The sequence below is a fragment of the Falco rusticolus genome, chromosome 4 (assembly GCF_015220075.1).
Source record: "Falco rusticolus isolate bFalRus1 chromosome 4, bFalRus1.pri, whole genome shotgun sequence".
Taxonomy (NCBI): Eukaryota; Metazoa; Chordata; class Aves; order Falconiformes; family Falconidae; genus Falco; species Falco rusticolus.
Window position 1 is genome coordinate 74,631,871 of NC_051190.1, and position 17,655 is coordinate 74,649,525.

General features: G+C 39.3%; 1 protein-coding gene across 1 annotated transcript in view; it reads left to right on the forward strand.

The window, feature by feature from the left end:
* ZNF804B (zinc finger protein 804B) overlaps positions 1-15,686 on the forward strand; it is a 74,680-nt gene extending 58,994 nt beyond the window's left edge. Inside the window, exons 3-4 of the mRNA XM_037386419.1 lie at positions 5,411-5,541; positions 8,317-15,686. Of these exons, the coding sequence (XP_037242316.1) occupies positions 5,411-5,541; positions 8,317-12,007 (3,822 nt within the window). The 3' untranslated portion in view covers positions 12,008-15,686. The remainder of the gene's footprint in view (positions 1-5,410; positions 5,542-8,316) is intronic.
* Positions 15,687-17,655: the final 1,969 nt, after the last annotated feature.

Here is a 17,655-nt window from a genome sequence, read left to right on the forward strand (position 1 = left end):
GGGAGAAACTTTGCTCTCTCAGTCCCTGTCTTGCGGTCCATCCACTCAAGAGGTGTAGGAAGAGAGGTTGCCAGCAAAGACTGAGTCAAAATTATTGAGTACCTCAGCCTTCTCCTCGTCCATTATTACCAATTTGCCAGTCTTGTTCATCATGGGGGCAATATAATTTCTTTGACTTTCCTTTTCTGGCTGAAATACCTGTAAAAATCCTTGTTATTCTTTGCATCTCTTGCTAAGTTCAGCTCCAGCTGTGCCTTGGCCTTCCTGACCCCAACCATATACAACTGGGCATCATCCCTATACTCTTCCCAGAATACCTGTACCTGCTTCCACTGCTGTGCATTTCCTTCTTGCCCTTGAGTTTGACCAACAGGTCTTGATTCAACCATGTCAGCCTCCTTTCCTGATTTCTTACACTTGGGGATTCAAGAGCTCTTGCATTCTGTGGAAAGCATCCTTAAAGATCTTCCAGCTCAGTTCTCCTCCCTTGTCCCTGAGGGTAGCTTCCCAGGGGGTCCTATTGACTAACTCCTTGAACAGCTGGAAGTTTGCTTTCCTAAAATTCAGGATCCTGACTTTACTCTTCACTCGACCCATACCCCTCAGGAATGTGAACTCCACCAGGGCACGATCACTGCAGCCCAGGCAGCCCCCCATCTTGACATCACCGATTAGGTTACTTGTGTTGGTTACCAACAGGTCCAGTATCGCATCCCTTCTGGTAAGGCTGTCTATTACCTGACTTAAGAATTTATCCTCAACACATTTCAGGAACTTCCTGGATTGCCTACAGCTCACCATGCTACTTTTCCAGCAGATGTTGAGGTGGTTGAAGTCCCCCAGCAGGGCAACAGCCTGTGAGTGCAATGCCTCCTCTAGCTGGAACAAGAAGATTTTGTCAATAGGCTCTCCTTGATCAGACAGCCTGTAGGAGCCAACAACCCCAAGGTTCCCTTTGTTCCCTTGGTTTCTAATTCTTACCCATAAGCTTTCAATGTGCTCACGGCTACTTTTCAGAGTTAGCTCTTCACATTCAATCCATTTCTTGATGTAGAGGGCAATCCCTCCACCTCTGCTTCCTCACCTACCACTTCTGAACAGCCTCTAGCCATCCATAGCTGCACTCCAGCCATGGGATTCGTCTCACAAAGTTTCAGTAATGGCAACTAGGCTGTAGCTTTCTAGCAGCATGGTGGCTTCCAGCTCCTCCTGTTTGCTGCCTGTGCTGCGTGCAGTTGTGCAGAGGCCCTTCAGCTGGGCTGTCAGCTGTGTCACCCTCTTAGAGGAACAGCCCTTAATAAATAAGATAGCTGCCCTTAATACCCTCCGTACACAATGAAAAGATCACTTTATCTCTCTTGTTTTAGACAGCTGCTTTAAGAAGAGGTGATTAGGTCCCTAAAAGTGCTTATTTCTTTCCAGTGCTTGTAAAGAAAATCTAAAGCAACTACTATAGGCATCTAAATTTGACCAGATGAATAGCAATCCAGAGAAATGTTCACCTGCACAGGGAGGAATAGAAATCAGGATCATAATTCTGGAAAGAAAGGAATCTCAGTACTGCAAATGCAGCCAGCAGTGAGTATGTTACAAGTGCTCATAGGTCAGTGAAAAGCAAGTACTGACCACAATAAAGAAACAAGTTTAAAAAAACAACCCAACATTAAGAATGGGGAGAAATTGCTAAATTACCGGTATTTGGCCACAGATATTTCATGTCTAGCAAAAGTACGTAGCGAAGATGCAGCTCCATTAACTCATTTGAATCTCCTGGTGATTCATACCAGAGTTCAGGAGGAAAAGAACAGATTCAGCAGTTTTTGAGAGGCCAACATGACTCAGACCTGGTTGTATAAGTACATCTTTCCATAAAAATCAATACTATTTTGTAGTCTTTTAATATTCTGTGTGGGTGTTTATAAAAGAGGGATGGGTTACTTTTAGATAAGGCAATGTCCACATGCACATGTGCACAAAACCCAGAGGAAGAATAGAATATGAGTCTAAAATTTAAATATAACTGCATGGCAATTATATTTGTAGCAGGTGAAGGACAGACCACAAGATTGCTGTTAAATAAATCATAATTTATTACACGTGCCTGTATACGAATGCCCAGTTAAGTACCTAATTACATGAAAAATGCAATTGCTGTGTAAAGCGATGTTAATTTTCAAGTGCACCTGCTGAGTTTAGGGTTGTCATTCAAGTACCTGCTCAGTGCATGCTGTTGTGCACCACCTGCGGAAAATATTTGTGTGCCTGTCAGGAGTCTGGCACAGGTTATTAGTGAAGAAAACCATGGGTTTGCAGGTTCAGCAGGCAGTCCCATGGTCTATCCAACATTGCTGACAAACTTCATTATGATTCCTAACTGGAGCTCTGGCAGTGCAGCTTTTTTTATTTTGATGAGGGGATGTGCAGGGAGAGCCCTTTCTCTGCTCAGACCGCTTTAGATTTCTTGGATTTCATCTCTGGTTGATGAGTCCTCTGCTATGTTTACCTACATTTTTTCTGCTCTTTTCTCCTTCCTTGACACATGCTGTATGCCATTACAGAGCAAAAAATACTGCTAGAACTTCTATTCTTAGTGTTGGTCCATTTGCTTTGTTGATTATCATCCTAACTGTCAAAGAAGTGAAACGGCATTGCTTTGCAATACCTGCACTCCATAGTGCCAGCTTTCACATGGTTCTTTGTTTCCCTGACAGGTAGAAACTGTTTGTGTTTTTCCCATGAATGCTTTATGTGTGATACCAAACAGCTCACAGTGACAACTAAAACCTAGCAAGCAGCACTAAAGGACATTTCTCAAATGTGTTTCTTTGCCCTTTCTTCACATTGAAGATGTTAGTAAGACTCAAGACTGACTATGTTTTTCTATGGAGGACAGGATCTGTACTGCTTAAATAACCCTACACTCTTGCAAATATTACTTAGGTGACAGAAAGTGGATTCATTCTGGGAAGATTCTCTGATTTCTTTTACAGTTTTGGCTTTAACATATTATTTGAAAAGCTTCTTTCTTGGTCCAAAGGTAAACTTGTCTTACATATTCATCCATTTTACTTTGCAGGGAATGAGGTTGAGGGAATGGAGCACTGTGTGACTGGCCTGCCAAGGGGTGAGTGGCCAGTGAGGGAAGGCATGTAAGGGGGCAAGAAAAAGCTAAAAATGTGGTGGAGCAACCATTTATTTCCAAGGAACTTAAGCCTGAGAGCTTTAAAGAGGACTTTGCAGCTGTCCTGTTTCAAAGTCTAGTTCAGTAAAGTACTAGATGTTGGCGCTGAGAGAAGCTTTCCAGAGAAACGTACAGATTTGACAGACTGTAAATATTTCTGATGAATACGGTTAAACTTTCAACAAGTGGTAGGATGGTTCTTGCTGGTTGGTGGTGCACCAGTTCCCTGAGCAACTGCCTTTCTGGCCTTCTCACCCTCATCAAAGGGAGTTTGCCTGTGCAGAGACACGAGAGTGGTTGAGAGCCAACTCTTAAGCTCCCTGAGCAGCTGATTTTTGGGCAGCCCAGCCAATCTCCAGATCAGTGCTCAGAGGCACGTGTCTTGGGGTCCAGAAGGCTGATAGCAAACAAGAAACTTCTGCTCTTACTCTCCCAGCATTTATGTATTTTTCTGTCACAGATGTTACCTGGCTTTTAAAAAAATGCCATACTTGAAGGAAGCTGAAGTGACAGTGGTGGGAGATACCTACCATAGCTTTCCAACACTCTTCACAGAATGTAATCATGAACCGTGCATGGCCTTTTTCCACCAAGGGTTCCTCTATGCCTCTCTGTCATATTATGTCATTGCCACTAACTAGATGACTTCATTTTAGCTGGAGAAAAAAAAAAGCTGCCATCTCTTTAGATGGTATAAAAGAACCACACAGTGGTTTTCACCTATTCATTTTGCCTTCATCTACTGACAAAATCTAGACCTCTCTCCAGAAAGCCGTTCTCTCTCATGCATTTGTCATTCTCTTGACCCTTACAAGTTGAGGAGTCAGCCCTGTTTTTCAAACGTGGATGCCTGCTGGCCTGTGCAGACCTCTGTGCCATGGCTAGACTGCTGCACATACCTGAGCTGCAAAAAGCGATCTTTGCTGCTTACAGTGCTGGGTCAGCCTCCAGTTTATCCTACTGATGCACGTTTGCATGTCTGGCCATGCTACAGGGAAACAACAGCATGAGATGATGGTAACAATTAGGATGTTGATCTTTAGGTGCTGGTGGGCAGTCAGGTAACCGTAGATGCTGGCAGCTGAGCAACAGTTTAAAAATGACTGTGATACTGCCTTTCTTCAAGTCTAGCTTGCAAAAACAACTCTATGGGCTCCATGGAAAATTTAGTATTTTCTGGTGTTGATACTGTAGTTCTGAATTTCACAGAAGAGCACAGGGCTGCCTCCAGACCAAGGGGCAAGTGGATGCAGTGGTTTAGTTCTTAGTCCTGGTTCTCAAGGTTTCCAGTTTGGGCATCTGACTGAATGCACCAGAGCTCTCTTCTGGCTTATAAACCTGCCTTCCCCAAACACCATGGAACTGTAGAGGTAGTGAAGGGAGGAAGGCATTTCTGTCATGGAGCACGGAAGCATGGATCTGAACTGGGAAGTTGTGAGGTTGGACGTGACCTGCTGAGTCCTAGAGAGCACAGTGAACTCAAAGGCAAGATAGCACCACTTTTTTTCAGAGGATGTTCTTGACACTGTTTGGTTTCTGTGTTCTTCACTTTTCCTTATACTATCAGCAATGCAAAACCACGTAATAAAAAATGTAATAAAGACAAAGAATTTTGCTCTCTCCAACAAGAATTACCTGATTTGTAGATGTTTGAGGAAACTAAAAAAATTGTGAAAATAACCATAAAAGTGTTTCCTGATCAAATATTTCAGACAGTAGTTCTGTCTTTTGAAAAACAAATGCATCTTCAAAAGCCAAGAAAACCAACACAGAAGTACACATATATCCATGCATACATGTGCAAGTACAGAGATCTATAAAATACATTACACACACGAGCTCAGCTTTATTCCACTGTATGCCTGCGGGCTGAATTTCAACGGACTGAATTTCTACTGACTGAATTAAATAGGAAAATTTCAACTACATTAAATGGAGTCTGGTTTTGTGTATGTATTTGTACACAACAGAAGATTTGTATATTCAGAAGAAACTAAAAAGCTATCATTCATATGTAGGTATACATCAACTAAATAGCAATGGCCCAATCATGTCATTTTGTTAGGCAAAAATAGCATTTTCGATCTCTCTTTAAGATGATAGCATTTTAAGTATATTTTTACTCTCCATTTACATGCTAACTTCACCAAAAGCAAATAAATTGAGCAAGAGGAAATGCATCTGCTGTGTACATATTTAATCCCTTCTCTTTTTGTTCTTTTCACACAGAGATTGAAAGATTTAAAACAAAGGGAATTTGCTCGAAATGTGGCTTCAAAGTCATGGAAAGATGAGAAGAAACAGGAAAAAGCACTCAAGAGGCTCCACCAGCTTGCAGAGTTACGGAAGCAGTCAGAATGGCAAGTATTTAAAACTTGTGTTATGTTTTAATGTCCTCTTTCCTCAGTCCCAGAAGAAATCTCCATATTTTTACTCCTACACTCTGTAATGTACAGAGATTGTGTACACTGTAACCTGTTTTCAGCTGTCCCTGACTCCAAATGTTCCTGCTCTGCAAACCATAAAATTGAAAACCCATGAATTAATTACTTGCTATTTGAAGGTTTGTGTTCTTCTTTCCTGTAGCCAGTTATTCTCATCTCTTCTGAACTGAGCCATTTGAAGATGGTTTTATAATATCACCATTTTACCTTATTCAGACTGACCTGAATAGGTAACTGTCTTATCATTTGATAGTAGGTGAATGGGAGAGGAAAAACACCTTTAAAGCATCTGTAGTTAGTCTGTGTATCATTTGCACTACTTTTAGTATAGTGAGGTTATTCTCACAGTTTCTCAGTAGAGTAATGAAAGTGTCATTATGTGAATGAAAAACAAGCAATTAACCGAGTTAAGTTTATCCAATACCGTTAGCTCTATTGATGAATATCAAGATATTAGTACAAAGTTTACACAAATAAACCATTACATTTGAGAAATCTCCTTTGTTTAATGACACTGAATGCTTCAGTAGAATAGATTGCCACCAGACCAATTGTTTATGTTAATCTATGACCGTAACGAGTTAAGTAGATAATTAAACTGGCATCCTTTTAAATTCGTATCAAGCTTACTGTACCCTGGAAATAATAACATTCAGAGTTTATTATACACTCATTTTGGCCTATGTAATTGCTTTTGAGTAATCTGCTGCAGTACAACAGTTTAGTGCTAATGTATCACTTTTATGGTTACAACTCCATCTTCATACAAATCTACTGAAAGAAATGTAACTGCCTGTGGGAAGATGCCTTTATGTCCACACACTTGAAGATGTAGTCTCAGATAGATTGATAAGGTCAGTGATAATAGGAAAGCCAGAGTGAGGCTGGGAGGGAAAAAACAGGTTTGCTTTTAGGTTTGTTTTGGTTTTTTGTTTTTTTTTTTTCCCTCCTTTACAAAGAGCCTGGAAAGACAATGCTTGCTATTCCTATTTTTAAGTACTAATAGGTTCAGGCGTGGCTGAGAGCCATGATCTTGGCAGAGGGGTGGTAGCATCCCGTTGCTCGGGCAAGACAGAAAGTCAGCCTTTCTAAGTAAAATTCTGCACACACACACAATTGCTATTGCCCCCGAGTACAGTGTCTCAGGTTCCAACAGAGCTCCTTACAACAAGCTAATACAATTTGACAACGAAATTACTAAATTACTGTTAATCTCATGCACAGAAAAACTGAAAATACAGCTTTATTTTGCTGTTTCAAGGAGACTTTGAAAAGGATTTTTTACATGTCTTCTCCGAGAGGTAATTTCTTCCTAATGTACAGTAGTGAATTTGTATCTCCTGATGCCAAATTTGTGGTAAATGCAAATGTATTCTCAGAAATGCATACATACTCTCATACTCTGAGTTGACCCTACTCTAGGGAGTCTTTATGTCATTCTCACTGCTGAAGATCAATGCATTTTTGTAACATTTATAAAACATGCTAGCCTATTTATATATAGCTGTTACGCAGATCTAGCAGTCATAATTTACTTACATTTAATTAAAATGTCTGTAATTTTTAATCAAACTCTTTACTGAAGCTGGTTCCAAGATTTTTTCATGTATGTGTACTGTGGTACTGCATTGATAGCAAATTTAGATAACTGGTCTAATGAAATGCATGTTTAAAATACTGCTTGGAATAACATGTGTATGGTGGCTGTATATGTCTCATCTCTAATGGAAAATGGCAACAGTTATTCCGATCTCATTTAATTATTTATTGCAAGAAATCAGTGTTTTACCATGTTTGTTAAGGTCTTCTTAGAATAGAATCATAGAGTCATTTAGCTTGAAAAAGACCTTTGAGATCATCAAGTCCAACCATTAACCCAGGGCTGCCAAATCCATCACTGAACCATGTTGCTATTGATATTTCTTTTTAAGTACAAAAAATCTAAACCACCGATTTAAAATCTGAGAGGTCTGGGGAAGAGAAAAAATGTTATTAATGAAAGTAGAATACAGAAAGAGAAAGTATAGTAAGAGTCAGTCAAATGGTGGTTGATAATGAGAGCCCTGAAGTTCCATATTGATGGAAATCCACCTTGTCTCCTTTTCCCCACCAATATTTAGTGATAGTTTCAGCATTAATGTCTCTTTGAATATTTCACAAAGTCATTCATTGTGAAATAATATAAAGATAAAATAAAACTCTGCTCTTAAAAGTACATACAACCCCCAACAAGCAAGCAGAATGCTGCCTTTGCTCTATCTGATAGAGTTTGATTCTGCAGTTGATTCAAGTGGAAATGCCTCATTTTGAATAAGGCACAATTTCCTTTGCAGTGGCCTCTCAGAAAACCACAACTTACCACAGACCAGATTCTCCTTGATATAAATTCAGAGTAAAGACAATGTTGTTTATTCTTGATGTATATGGGCACAACTCTGAATAAGATCTTTCATGTGCTGACTTCAAATCATAAAATTTTCTGTATGTAAAGACTGTCTTGCCCATTTAGGAGCAGAAGTTCAGGGCTAGACTGCACATTTAACTTTTTGAATCTTTAGAAATTTAGTTCTGCCTCATAACAGCATGAATGACACACTTCTTTAGCAGACAGCCATTGTCAAATGCGAGTTCTGCCTTAACTTGGTTACTTAATAGAGCTTTCTCTTTTTTTTATATTTATATACCTTACAGCGTCACTGGGAGTGGACCATTGCTTAAAGCCCCCAGATTAGTCGTGGAAAAGCAGCAATCATCAGATGGTATTTTCCTGTACAAGGGCGGCAAGTTCACAGCCAGTTCTCAGAGAACTGCCACAAGTGAAGGACAAGGTTTCTCCAGCAGTGTACTAGAGAAACAGCAGCTTATCATAAGCAGGTACCAGTCCTCTACTGAAAGACCCCATGCGCTTGGAAATCAAGTCTCACAAGTGTTCCCAGATAGCACCAATACTTCTCAAAGGGCAGGAGTGTCTTTCTCATTCTCTAAAAAAGTCCCTTTGAGGCTTGAGTCCTCGGCATCAGTCTTCAGTGAGAACTCTGAGGAAGGAAATGATTGTAGTGAATCCCCCAACCATAAAACAAAGCAAGCTCTTGAGGACTGTCGTTCCAGCACACTTTTAGAGGAGGACATGAAAGCAAGCTTGGATAAAGGGCCACCTGCTACACAAGGCCAAATGGATTTGGATAACAATGCATCAAGTCATGCAGCTGCAAAACCTAAAATGCTAAAGGAAAATGATAAAAGTAGTGATAGAGAATTAGAAGAAAAGGTCAGTGCTCATCCTTCATTTTCCAAAGTCAAAATACAGCTTTCAAATTTGGATTTTTCTGGTTCACTTAGAGAAACAGAGCAAGAGAGCAAATTGAATGAGTCTGAGCAATTGTTAGAAACTCTCATTTCAGCTTCATGCCAAGCTAGCAATTTTTGTACACAGCTGAACACCCACAAGCACAGCAATGCACACCTGCCTGACCAGTTACCTGAGCTCCCAAGACAGCCAGCACCTGAACTGGCATGCACAAGAAACATTAATGACAGTCCTGGGATGGTAAAAAGAGAAAGATCTTTGGAGAGTTTAGGAACCACAAATGGGAATATGGAAACACATCCAAGGGAGACAACGGTTAAAGAGGTTAAGCCCCAGGCATTGCCTTTCCTCCACGTAGTGAGCAAAGATGGCACCACTGCGCTGCAGTGGCCCACAGAATTACTTTTGTTTACAAAAACCGAGCCCTGTATTTCATATGGCTGTAATCCATTGTATTTTGACTTCAGACTCTCTTTAAATCACAGAGACAGTAACCATCATGCAACAAACAAAGACACCTGTAAAGAACACTCTATAAATAGGACTGAAGGTGAAAATGAAGCCTCAGGTTTAATAACACACAAGCAAATGTCAAATGAACAAGATAATCAGTTGTTGAAACCAAAGAAGATGAAAGCTTCCCTAAATCCAAGAAAGGCCAAGCAAAAAGCTGAGTCAGACATAGGGAAAGAAATGAATAAAAATGGTCAAAAATGCATTGCAGATTATTTGAATGAAAATATACCCAAAGTGCCTGCTTACCTTGATGTCTCACAAAAGGATTATATGACAGAAAAAAGTCTTCATACAACAACACTGAGAAGACCTTTAAAGTATCATTTTCATAGCTGTGAAAGAAAAATCCAGAATATTAGAAATGAAAGCATTTCATTTTCTGCTTTTATGTCTAGGATTAAAAAGTCTAAAGCTGCAAAATGTCATTTAATTTATTCTGAAGAAAAACGTGAAAACCAAAATGACTGCAGATCCATTCAAGATGTGGCCAGCTGCAGCAGTGACATAAGTGACAGTGGAAAAGACTCTAGTGGAAGTTTCCTTAGTTATCAATCCAGTTCAACAAGCAGGTATTCAGAAAATGAAGGATGCGGAAGTTACACAAGATGCTGGAGATTCCCGTCTCCTCAAAAGTCCTCCTCTGACAGACATTCCAGCTATTCTGACACTTCAGTTAGCAGTACAAGCAGCTGCATAAGCTACATGAGTCCCACATCAAACAATCATAGCAGAAATCATTTGCTTTTTTGTTGTAAAAGAAAGAGGAAGACAGCTGAAAGGCACAAATGTAAACACAGAAAGCACAAGTGTATTTTCACTTCTGATGATACAGATGAGGATTATCTTTGTCACAGTAGAAGTCACAGAACTAGAAACTGTACACAGAGGGGCACAGTTAAATATCAAAGATGTTTGAGACATAAAGTTTTACAACACAGAGACAGATCTAAACACAGCCGACGTAGGCACCGGCATTTTGGAAAAGTGCATAGTAGAAGTAGAAGCTACCATAGCTCCAAAAGTTGTTCCACCAGAGATTCAAGAAGCAGTGAAAGATCATCCAGTAGCAGAATATCAAGAGGCAGCAGTACAGGATCCTTCTCAAAAGAGGCTGACAACTGTGGAAACAAAACAAAAGAGGATGCAGAAAGAGGTTCTAACACCAAATCGGGAAAAGCTGAAACTGCACATTACGACTCTCTGAGTATGAGTGGTCAGGCAAAAAACTTTGCTGCCTACTCTTCAGAAACCCTGGCAAAAGGCATCTGTGGAAAAAGAAAGTCACTGACAGCCAAGTTACTTTTAGAAAGAGTGCAGTCCAAGAAAACCCAGGGGCAAATGCATGATTCAGAGAGATTTTCAAATGCTTGTGGGATAGAAGTAAAGGATCACTCACAGAGTCACTTTGCTCTTCAGTTTCCATCATCGGTAGATGACATTGCAATGTTACCTTTGCCAGAGAAACTGCTAAACATAGGTAAAAATGACATGGGGCATGATGAAATCAGTTCATTGGAAACCAGTGGGAAGGAAAACAACTTGGAAGCGTCAGAGATAACTAATGTTGCTCTTTCAACAGGCACTGATTATGATCATTGTCTTTTTAAAGACATCATTCAAATAGGAACAAGCTATCAGAGCCGGAGCATAAAAAGGAACACAGCAATAAAGGAACAATCCAATCTCTTCATTAGTGAAGTGCAACCCTTTATACAAAGCTGTGACCCAGTACCAAAAGACTTCCCTGGTGCTTTTCCCTCTAATAAATATTCTGTTGTCACTAATTCAACGGAGACCAAAGAACAACTACATGATGCAACCATGGACTCGAACCGGGCAGAAGGCAGTTTGGACTCTCTTTGTGACAATGCTATGCAGAAGTATGATGACACAGTAAATGACCTGGAAGTGTACAGTAAATCCACCTCCTCTCCTTTAACGCAGCAGCCTATCACGTTTTCACCAGAGGAAGTAGACAAATACAGGTTGCTTCAGCTGCAAGCCCAGCAGCATATGCAGAAACAACTTCTGGCGAAACACCTGAAAGTTTTGCCTGCCCCAGGGCCAGCTGCCTTCTCTGCAACACCAGCAGTTCCTGCCCTCCCTGTTCAGCAGCACGCCACTGTCACCACCATCCACCACACACTGCTGCAACGCTTTGCTGTCTCAGCATCTGTACATCCCCACGGCAGCCATCTCTCCCTGGCACACCTCCACCCCTTCTCTCAGGCACATTTCACCCCCATATCACTTTCCCCATTAGCACCAGCCCTCATTCCCACCCACCCTGCTTTGCTGACAGGACACCCATTGCACTTGATGTCCACCGCCCCCCTCCACCCTTCCCCACTGACCTTCCCCGCACTACCACACACTGCATATATCCCAGCCATATTTACACCGCACCTGAATGGAGCCACACCTTCTGCTATACATCCAGCTCCTTTAGTTCATCCATTATTCCAAGGGCAAGAGCCCCATCACTATTCTTACTCTAGCCAGACCCAACAGTTACCTACAATAAAAGAAGTTTTCAGTGTTTCTAGCTATTTAAACTAGCCCAAATAATTACACCACAGCTCCAAAACCAAATCTGAATAAAATAAATTATTCAGTGTTCAATCATGTGTCTGAGGGGAAATCTACTGTTTGGCTGGGAGCACAACAACAAATATTTTAAAATCCACATTCTGTATGATGGCATATGAATGTTGATTTTGTTCTCCTATCGGTGAGTAAAAGCTGGTTTAAAGCATTTTATGATACTATCACAAGGAGGACGGGGTCCGGCTAGTGTCATTCTGCAGAAGGTTTGGAAAGAACAGCCTGAAGTGAAGTCTGTGACTATCAGTAGGAATGGGACCACAGCACCCAGACACAACAGGACCAAGAATGTCAACACTGATGAGTGATTTAAAGCCACACAATTTAAGGTAGAGCAATCTTGACACACCTCAAAGGTTTGTTTTTCTGAGTGTGTATATGCAACAGCACAGGTCTTGGTCTGTTTTTTCAGACTGAGCAAAAAAGAAGGTGTTTGGGACCACAAGTCCCTGGTTCTGCCTCCTGGACAAAATAAACTGGGGAGCCTCAGAGTGAGGGGTGATGAGTTAACTCTGGAAGAAGAGGGTCACAACAACATCTCAAGGATACTTCAGTGATCTTATCCCTGTGATATGTTGCTCAGACAGTGTAAAGGGACTGCAGTCTGCCCACAGGTATGTAACAAAAAAATCTCTTAGCGTAGGGGCCTCTGTGATGGCACAAGCAGGCTGCTGTTTTTCCCCCTGAGCCAAGCATCCAAGAAGGCAAGGGAAAGAAGGGGAAGAAGCCAAGTTCTTTGGCATTGCCTGCATGTGGCTGTAGCATAGGGTATGTCGGGGGTGGCCCACAGCAGTCCAGAGCAGCCAAGCAGCTAGTGTTGTCTTCGAACCTCAGAAGTCCTTGGCCAAGACTGCAACACTTCTTTCCTATCAAACAGAGCTCTGATGTGTGGGAGAGTCTTGCCCAAAGAATGTGTAAATATGTTTCGTCCCTTTCACAAACAAACAATTGCCTGGTCCTATAAAAATCCACTGATATTCAAAAAAATGCAGAAGTAAAATTCCAATTGGAAAGTGGCTCTCCAGGTCAAGCCTCATAGAAAACCATGCCACAGTTCTCAGCATTTCGAGGTATACTGAACCTAAACAAATATGTCAAGATTCTCGCATGGCTTCCCAAACTCTCAGCATACAAACCAAAATTCTGAATCTGCAATGTTTGAATGCATGTATCCAACTTTCAGGGTGATGCGTGGTAGAAATTGCTAGTAATACGTGTATCTGGAAATAAGTGAGGGCTTCAGGATTTCTTTGAATGGCACATTTTGACTATTTCTATATTTTTTCTAATTCAATATGGGATATTTAGCATGAAATTAAGTTCATAGTTGTGGTTAGACTGCAGGCATGCTTCCCAATATAACTGGACAGTGAACCGTCCAAGAGACAGTGCCTGATTACTTGGATTAGAAACATTTGAAATAATTTCAATCCATTTGCAATAAGGTAGCGCACAATTAATGTATACTTCATAATTGATATAAAACACATTTAAAAACCTTTGGAGGATTTTATTCCATTCTATTTAGTTATCTGAAGAAACTGAGAAATCTAATTGCAATTGAGTATTTAAAATACAACCCAGGACCAATTTTCTAACTTAGTTTTAATCGAACTAGATTCATCCATTGCAATAAAATGGTATTGTTTTAATTTCTAAAAGCAGTTGCTTCAGCATAAACCGGTATTATGCCAAACGTTTTAAAAGGCTTTACAAGTTGTAACTGGGTTTTTTTGTATTTTCAGATTAGTTTCTTTTGATACTTAACATTTGAGCCCTCAAATAAAAGCTGTCAGGAAAAAATCTGGAGACTGAGCAGAAGCAAAACATTTTTGTATTGAAAAAGGTTAGAGAAACCAGTACCCTCAAATATCTTTTGGTTGGATACACAGCTGATCTATTAATTACATTAACAAAATGGATTCATGCCATTTTGGAGTTACTTATCTTTATGGTTTAATTTTCTTGTTTTAATTATAGAGAACGTCTTTAATTTAAATAATTGGTTCAGAATTACCGAAGTCAGAAATGTTCTTTGTGGAAGATGTTAAAAATAAACATTTCCACAGTTTTGAAATTCTTCCTTTCATTTTTGGTTGAAAATCTTTTAAAATTAGATCTAAATTTACATATAGTTTCTGTGCTCGTGAAATGTTATTTTCTGAGAATCAAACATATTTTACTGAATGTGACTTACTTCTGAAAATTAGTACTTGCTTGCCTGGGTGGAGATCCGTCACTCAGTGGACCACTTGGAAGCATTAGTTATAATTCTGTAGAAACACTTGCAATTGGACATTTTAAAGGAGCAGGTCAACCTGTGCAGCTGACTGAGCTACACAGCCATCACCACCAGTTCAGGGCTAATGCCAGCCTAAAAAGATGCATTTCCAGCCCTGCAAGCTGTTAAATTTATAGGCCCAGTTCCATTCCTATTCAAGAAAAAACAGCTGTTCTCATTGTATATAAGAGTTCATTTGAATCCAAAGTAGGTACACAGAATAAAGTGGAACAGAAGAAATGACAGACTAATCTCATCTTTATTGTGTACACACATTTTGTATCCCTGCTTCTTACAGGCAATGTTAATATTGTAGAAAGTCCTATGGCAAGAAACCTGACCAAACGAAATTTAACAATACCCTACTACATAGATAATTTATGGAAAATAGTTATATAAGTTTCCCTTAATGTATGCACAATACAATGGGATTCTAGGAAGGAACCGAATCATAGGATGTCCATGCATCATTGTATATACCAACAAGGATGATGTGGTAAGGCAAATGAATAGACAATAAGGATTAAATTTAATTCTTGGAATAATGGGAATTAGGATTTTGAGAGGTATTGATGGAAAAAAGAGAGATTAAGAAGGAACAGAAACAGCACAATAGCAAAACAGCAATCATTGACTACCAACAAAGGGAATGTCCAATACTGAGAAGGGATTTTCTTGGAGAAATGTAATAAAATTATCAACACAGCTGAGATTATATTTTTGCTCTAATTGCTGCCATATTTGATTTTCATCAGTAATGTACTTTAAATACATACCTTTATTATTATTTAAAGCATAATTGAGCCTGATGTATGGAGCCGTTCTACAATTTTGATTTTATTTATACTGATTTTTAAAAGACTTACAGTATCCTGGTTGCAGTGATATATACACTCCAAGTTAATAACCTAGTTTAGCTTGGTTTTATATTCTGGACACATAATCCAACAAAACAGGTCACCCGCACTGTAATATTCCAATAACAGAAGTTTCCTGAATAACACAATGATAAATTTGTTTGTTTGTTTGTTTTCATTTTGTAACTGAGTCACTTCTGGAATACATGTAACATGTATATTTGTTGTGCAGATTTGCATAAAAATGCATTTGACCAGATTGATTTTAAAAGTGTTAAGTTTATATTTAAAACTGGATAATACTCTGGCTAGTATAATATGTAAACTAGTAATTTTGTTTTGTATTCTCTGTATAAAGTGTTTTATATTATACAGTAGCTAAGTGAATTGCACTATTGTACATGCAACACGGCTTTTTTTTTAGGTTATTCAAGGAATTCCTGGGAATGTAGTTTAATGCAATAATATTTTTTTTCAATAAAAAGGCTTACTGGTATAAAGAGTGTCAGTCATGTATTTTTAATGTAAAGCATACCAAAAGGCAGCAACATAATAAAATGCAGAATGATGCAAACATATTCTGTATTTTAATCTGCAGAACTGAAATGCATTTAATTCATCCCTGTGGCTATAATCCTGAAATTTCTTAGAATGTTTCCTAAAGATTTTAGTATGTGTTACAAAAGTGGGTTGTTTAAATGGAACTAAAAATAAATATTCCTTACAAAAAAATATTCTATCTATGTGGTTTTTGCAAGTACTTTTAATGGAACAACATCCTTTTGTATATTTTAATGCACTAATCAGTTTATTTAGAATGACACTTATAATTCACTTGCCAGGTTCCCCACATAATGCCTCTGAGCTATGATTCCTAATGCTCTTGTAGAAGGCCCTTTGGTGAAGAAGCTAACAGTAGGATCCAGAAATGTATCATTCATTCACCTTTTAACCTTTCTTTAAAAATTATCTTAGTCATGATAAGTATCTCTTTACCCCATGTTTTCCCTTTTACCTTTTTATTGTATCTTTTTCCATCCTTCTTTCATTTATATTGTAAGCTTTCTGGCACAAGGCTTTGGGTTTTGTCATATAGGTACTCAGCTTTGGAGGTCCCATGCATTGCTGCTATACTAACAGTAATTGTAAGGCTAGTTATAGCCATCAGTAGATGGTTTCAGTAGTTTCATGTCTCCATGTGAGCACAAAGACTGAAATAATGTAAAAACAGGTATCTGCACTCTTGTCTTTTGAGGTGTGGTGTGACAGAGGTCATATTCCATTAGGTCTATCTGTTCAGCTGGAAATACCTTGGCCAGTCTCTGGGACCAAATTAATCTACTGTGCAGGGACATCTCATGACTCAGGCATTCTATAAAATCCTGAAATCATAGCAAATCAACAGAGACGTTAATTGACACAGGGTATCTAATTCCATTCAATTGTGTTTCTTCATCAAGTTGTTTCACAATAAAAACAAAATTCAGACTTGGACAAACTTAAAGAAAAAAAAGTGGAGAGTCTGAAGGAAATCTCCTGCGAAGTAGTATCTGTACCATTAACTATTAGCTATAGTAGGCTTCTAGTTGAGATCAGATCTCACCCGTTTGCTGTTGAACAGTGTTACTGTTCTGACTAGGATGTAATATGTGATGAAATTAAGTTGCCCACACCTTCCTATTCCTAAAGCTAGCTACTAATTCCCCCTTCTTAAAGCTTGAATTCCAGATCTGTTTAACAGTTGAGTATAAGCTGATTTTTTTTTCTCTTTCCTTTTTCTTTCTTTTTTTTTTTTTTTTTTTTTTTTTTTTAATACCACAATGTATCTGTTCAGGCCAAACCTACATTTAGGACTTTTACTTCCTTGAGAATGAGAAACAAATGTTTTGCCAGACTTGAAATGTCTCTTATCACCAGATGGAGCGACTTTTTGGAGGAAATACATTTTATTTAACTTAAAAAAGAAAGCCCAACAAAGCAGATATTAGAGACAGTGTAAAAGAAAAGAAGACCATATTTGTAGCTATTTATGCCTAAGTTTAGCTTCAAGACATTTCATTTCCACCAGTTAAAATACTGTCTCAGTGCAGTGTCCAGCCGTAGGAAGATCCAGTCATTGCCTCCACTCCACAGGATCTCAAATGGTGAACTGGGCTGCTCTTAGAGATCCTATTTCCCCCAGTGTCTTCTCAAATGCTCAACCTCTGAAGGCTTCCTTTAAGTCAGGTGAGCTTTCAGAGCTTCTTCCATCACAGTGCTGAGTACTGCAGCTAACGTGCATCCTGCTGGTGGGCACAGGCTAGGCAGTGTTATCACCCAGCCAGGCAGAACACAGAATGAATATGATTGCAAAATAGGCTAGACTAGACTTTTTCAGTTGCAAGGGACCTACAGCGATCATCTAGTCCAGCTGCCTGACCAATTCAGGGCTGACCAAGTTAAAGCACATTATTAAGGGCATTCTT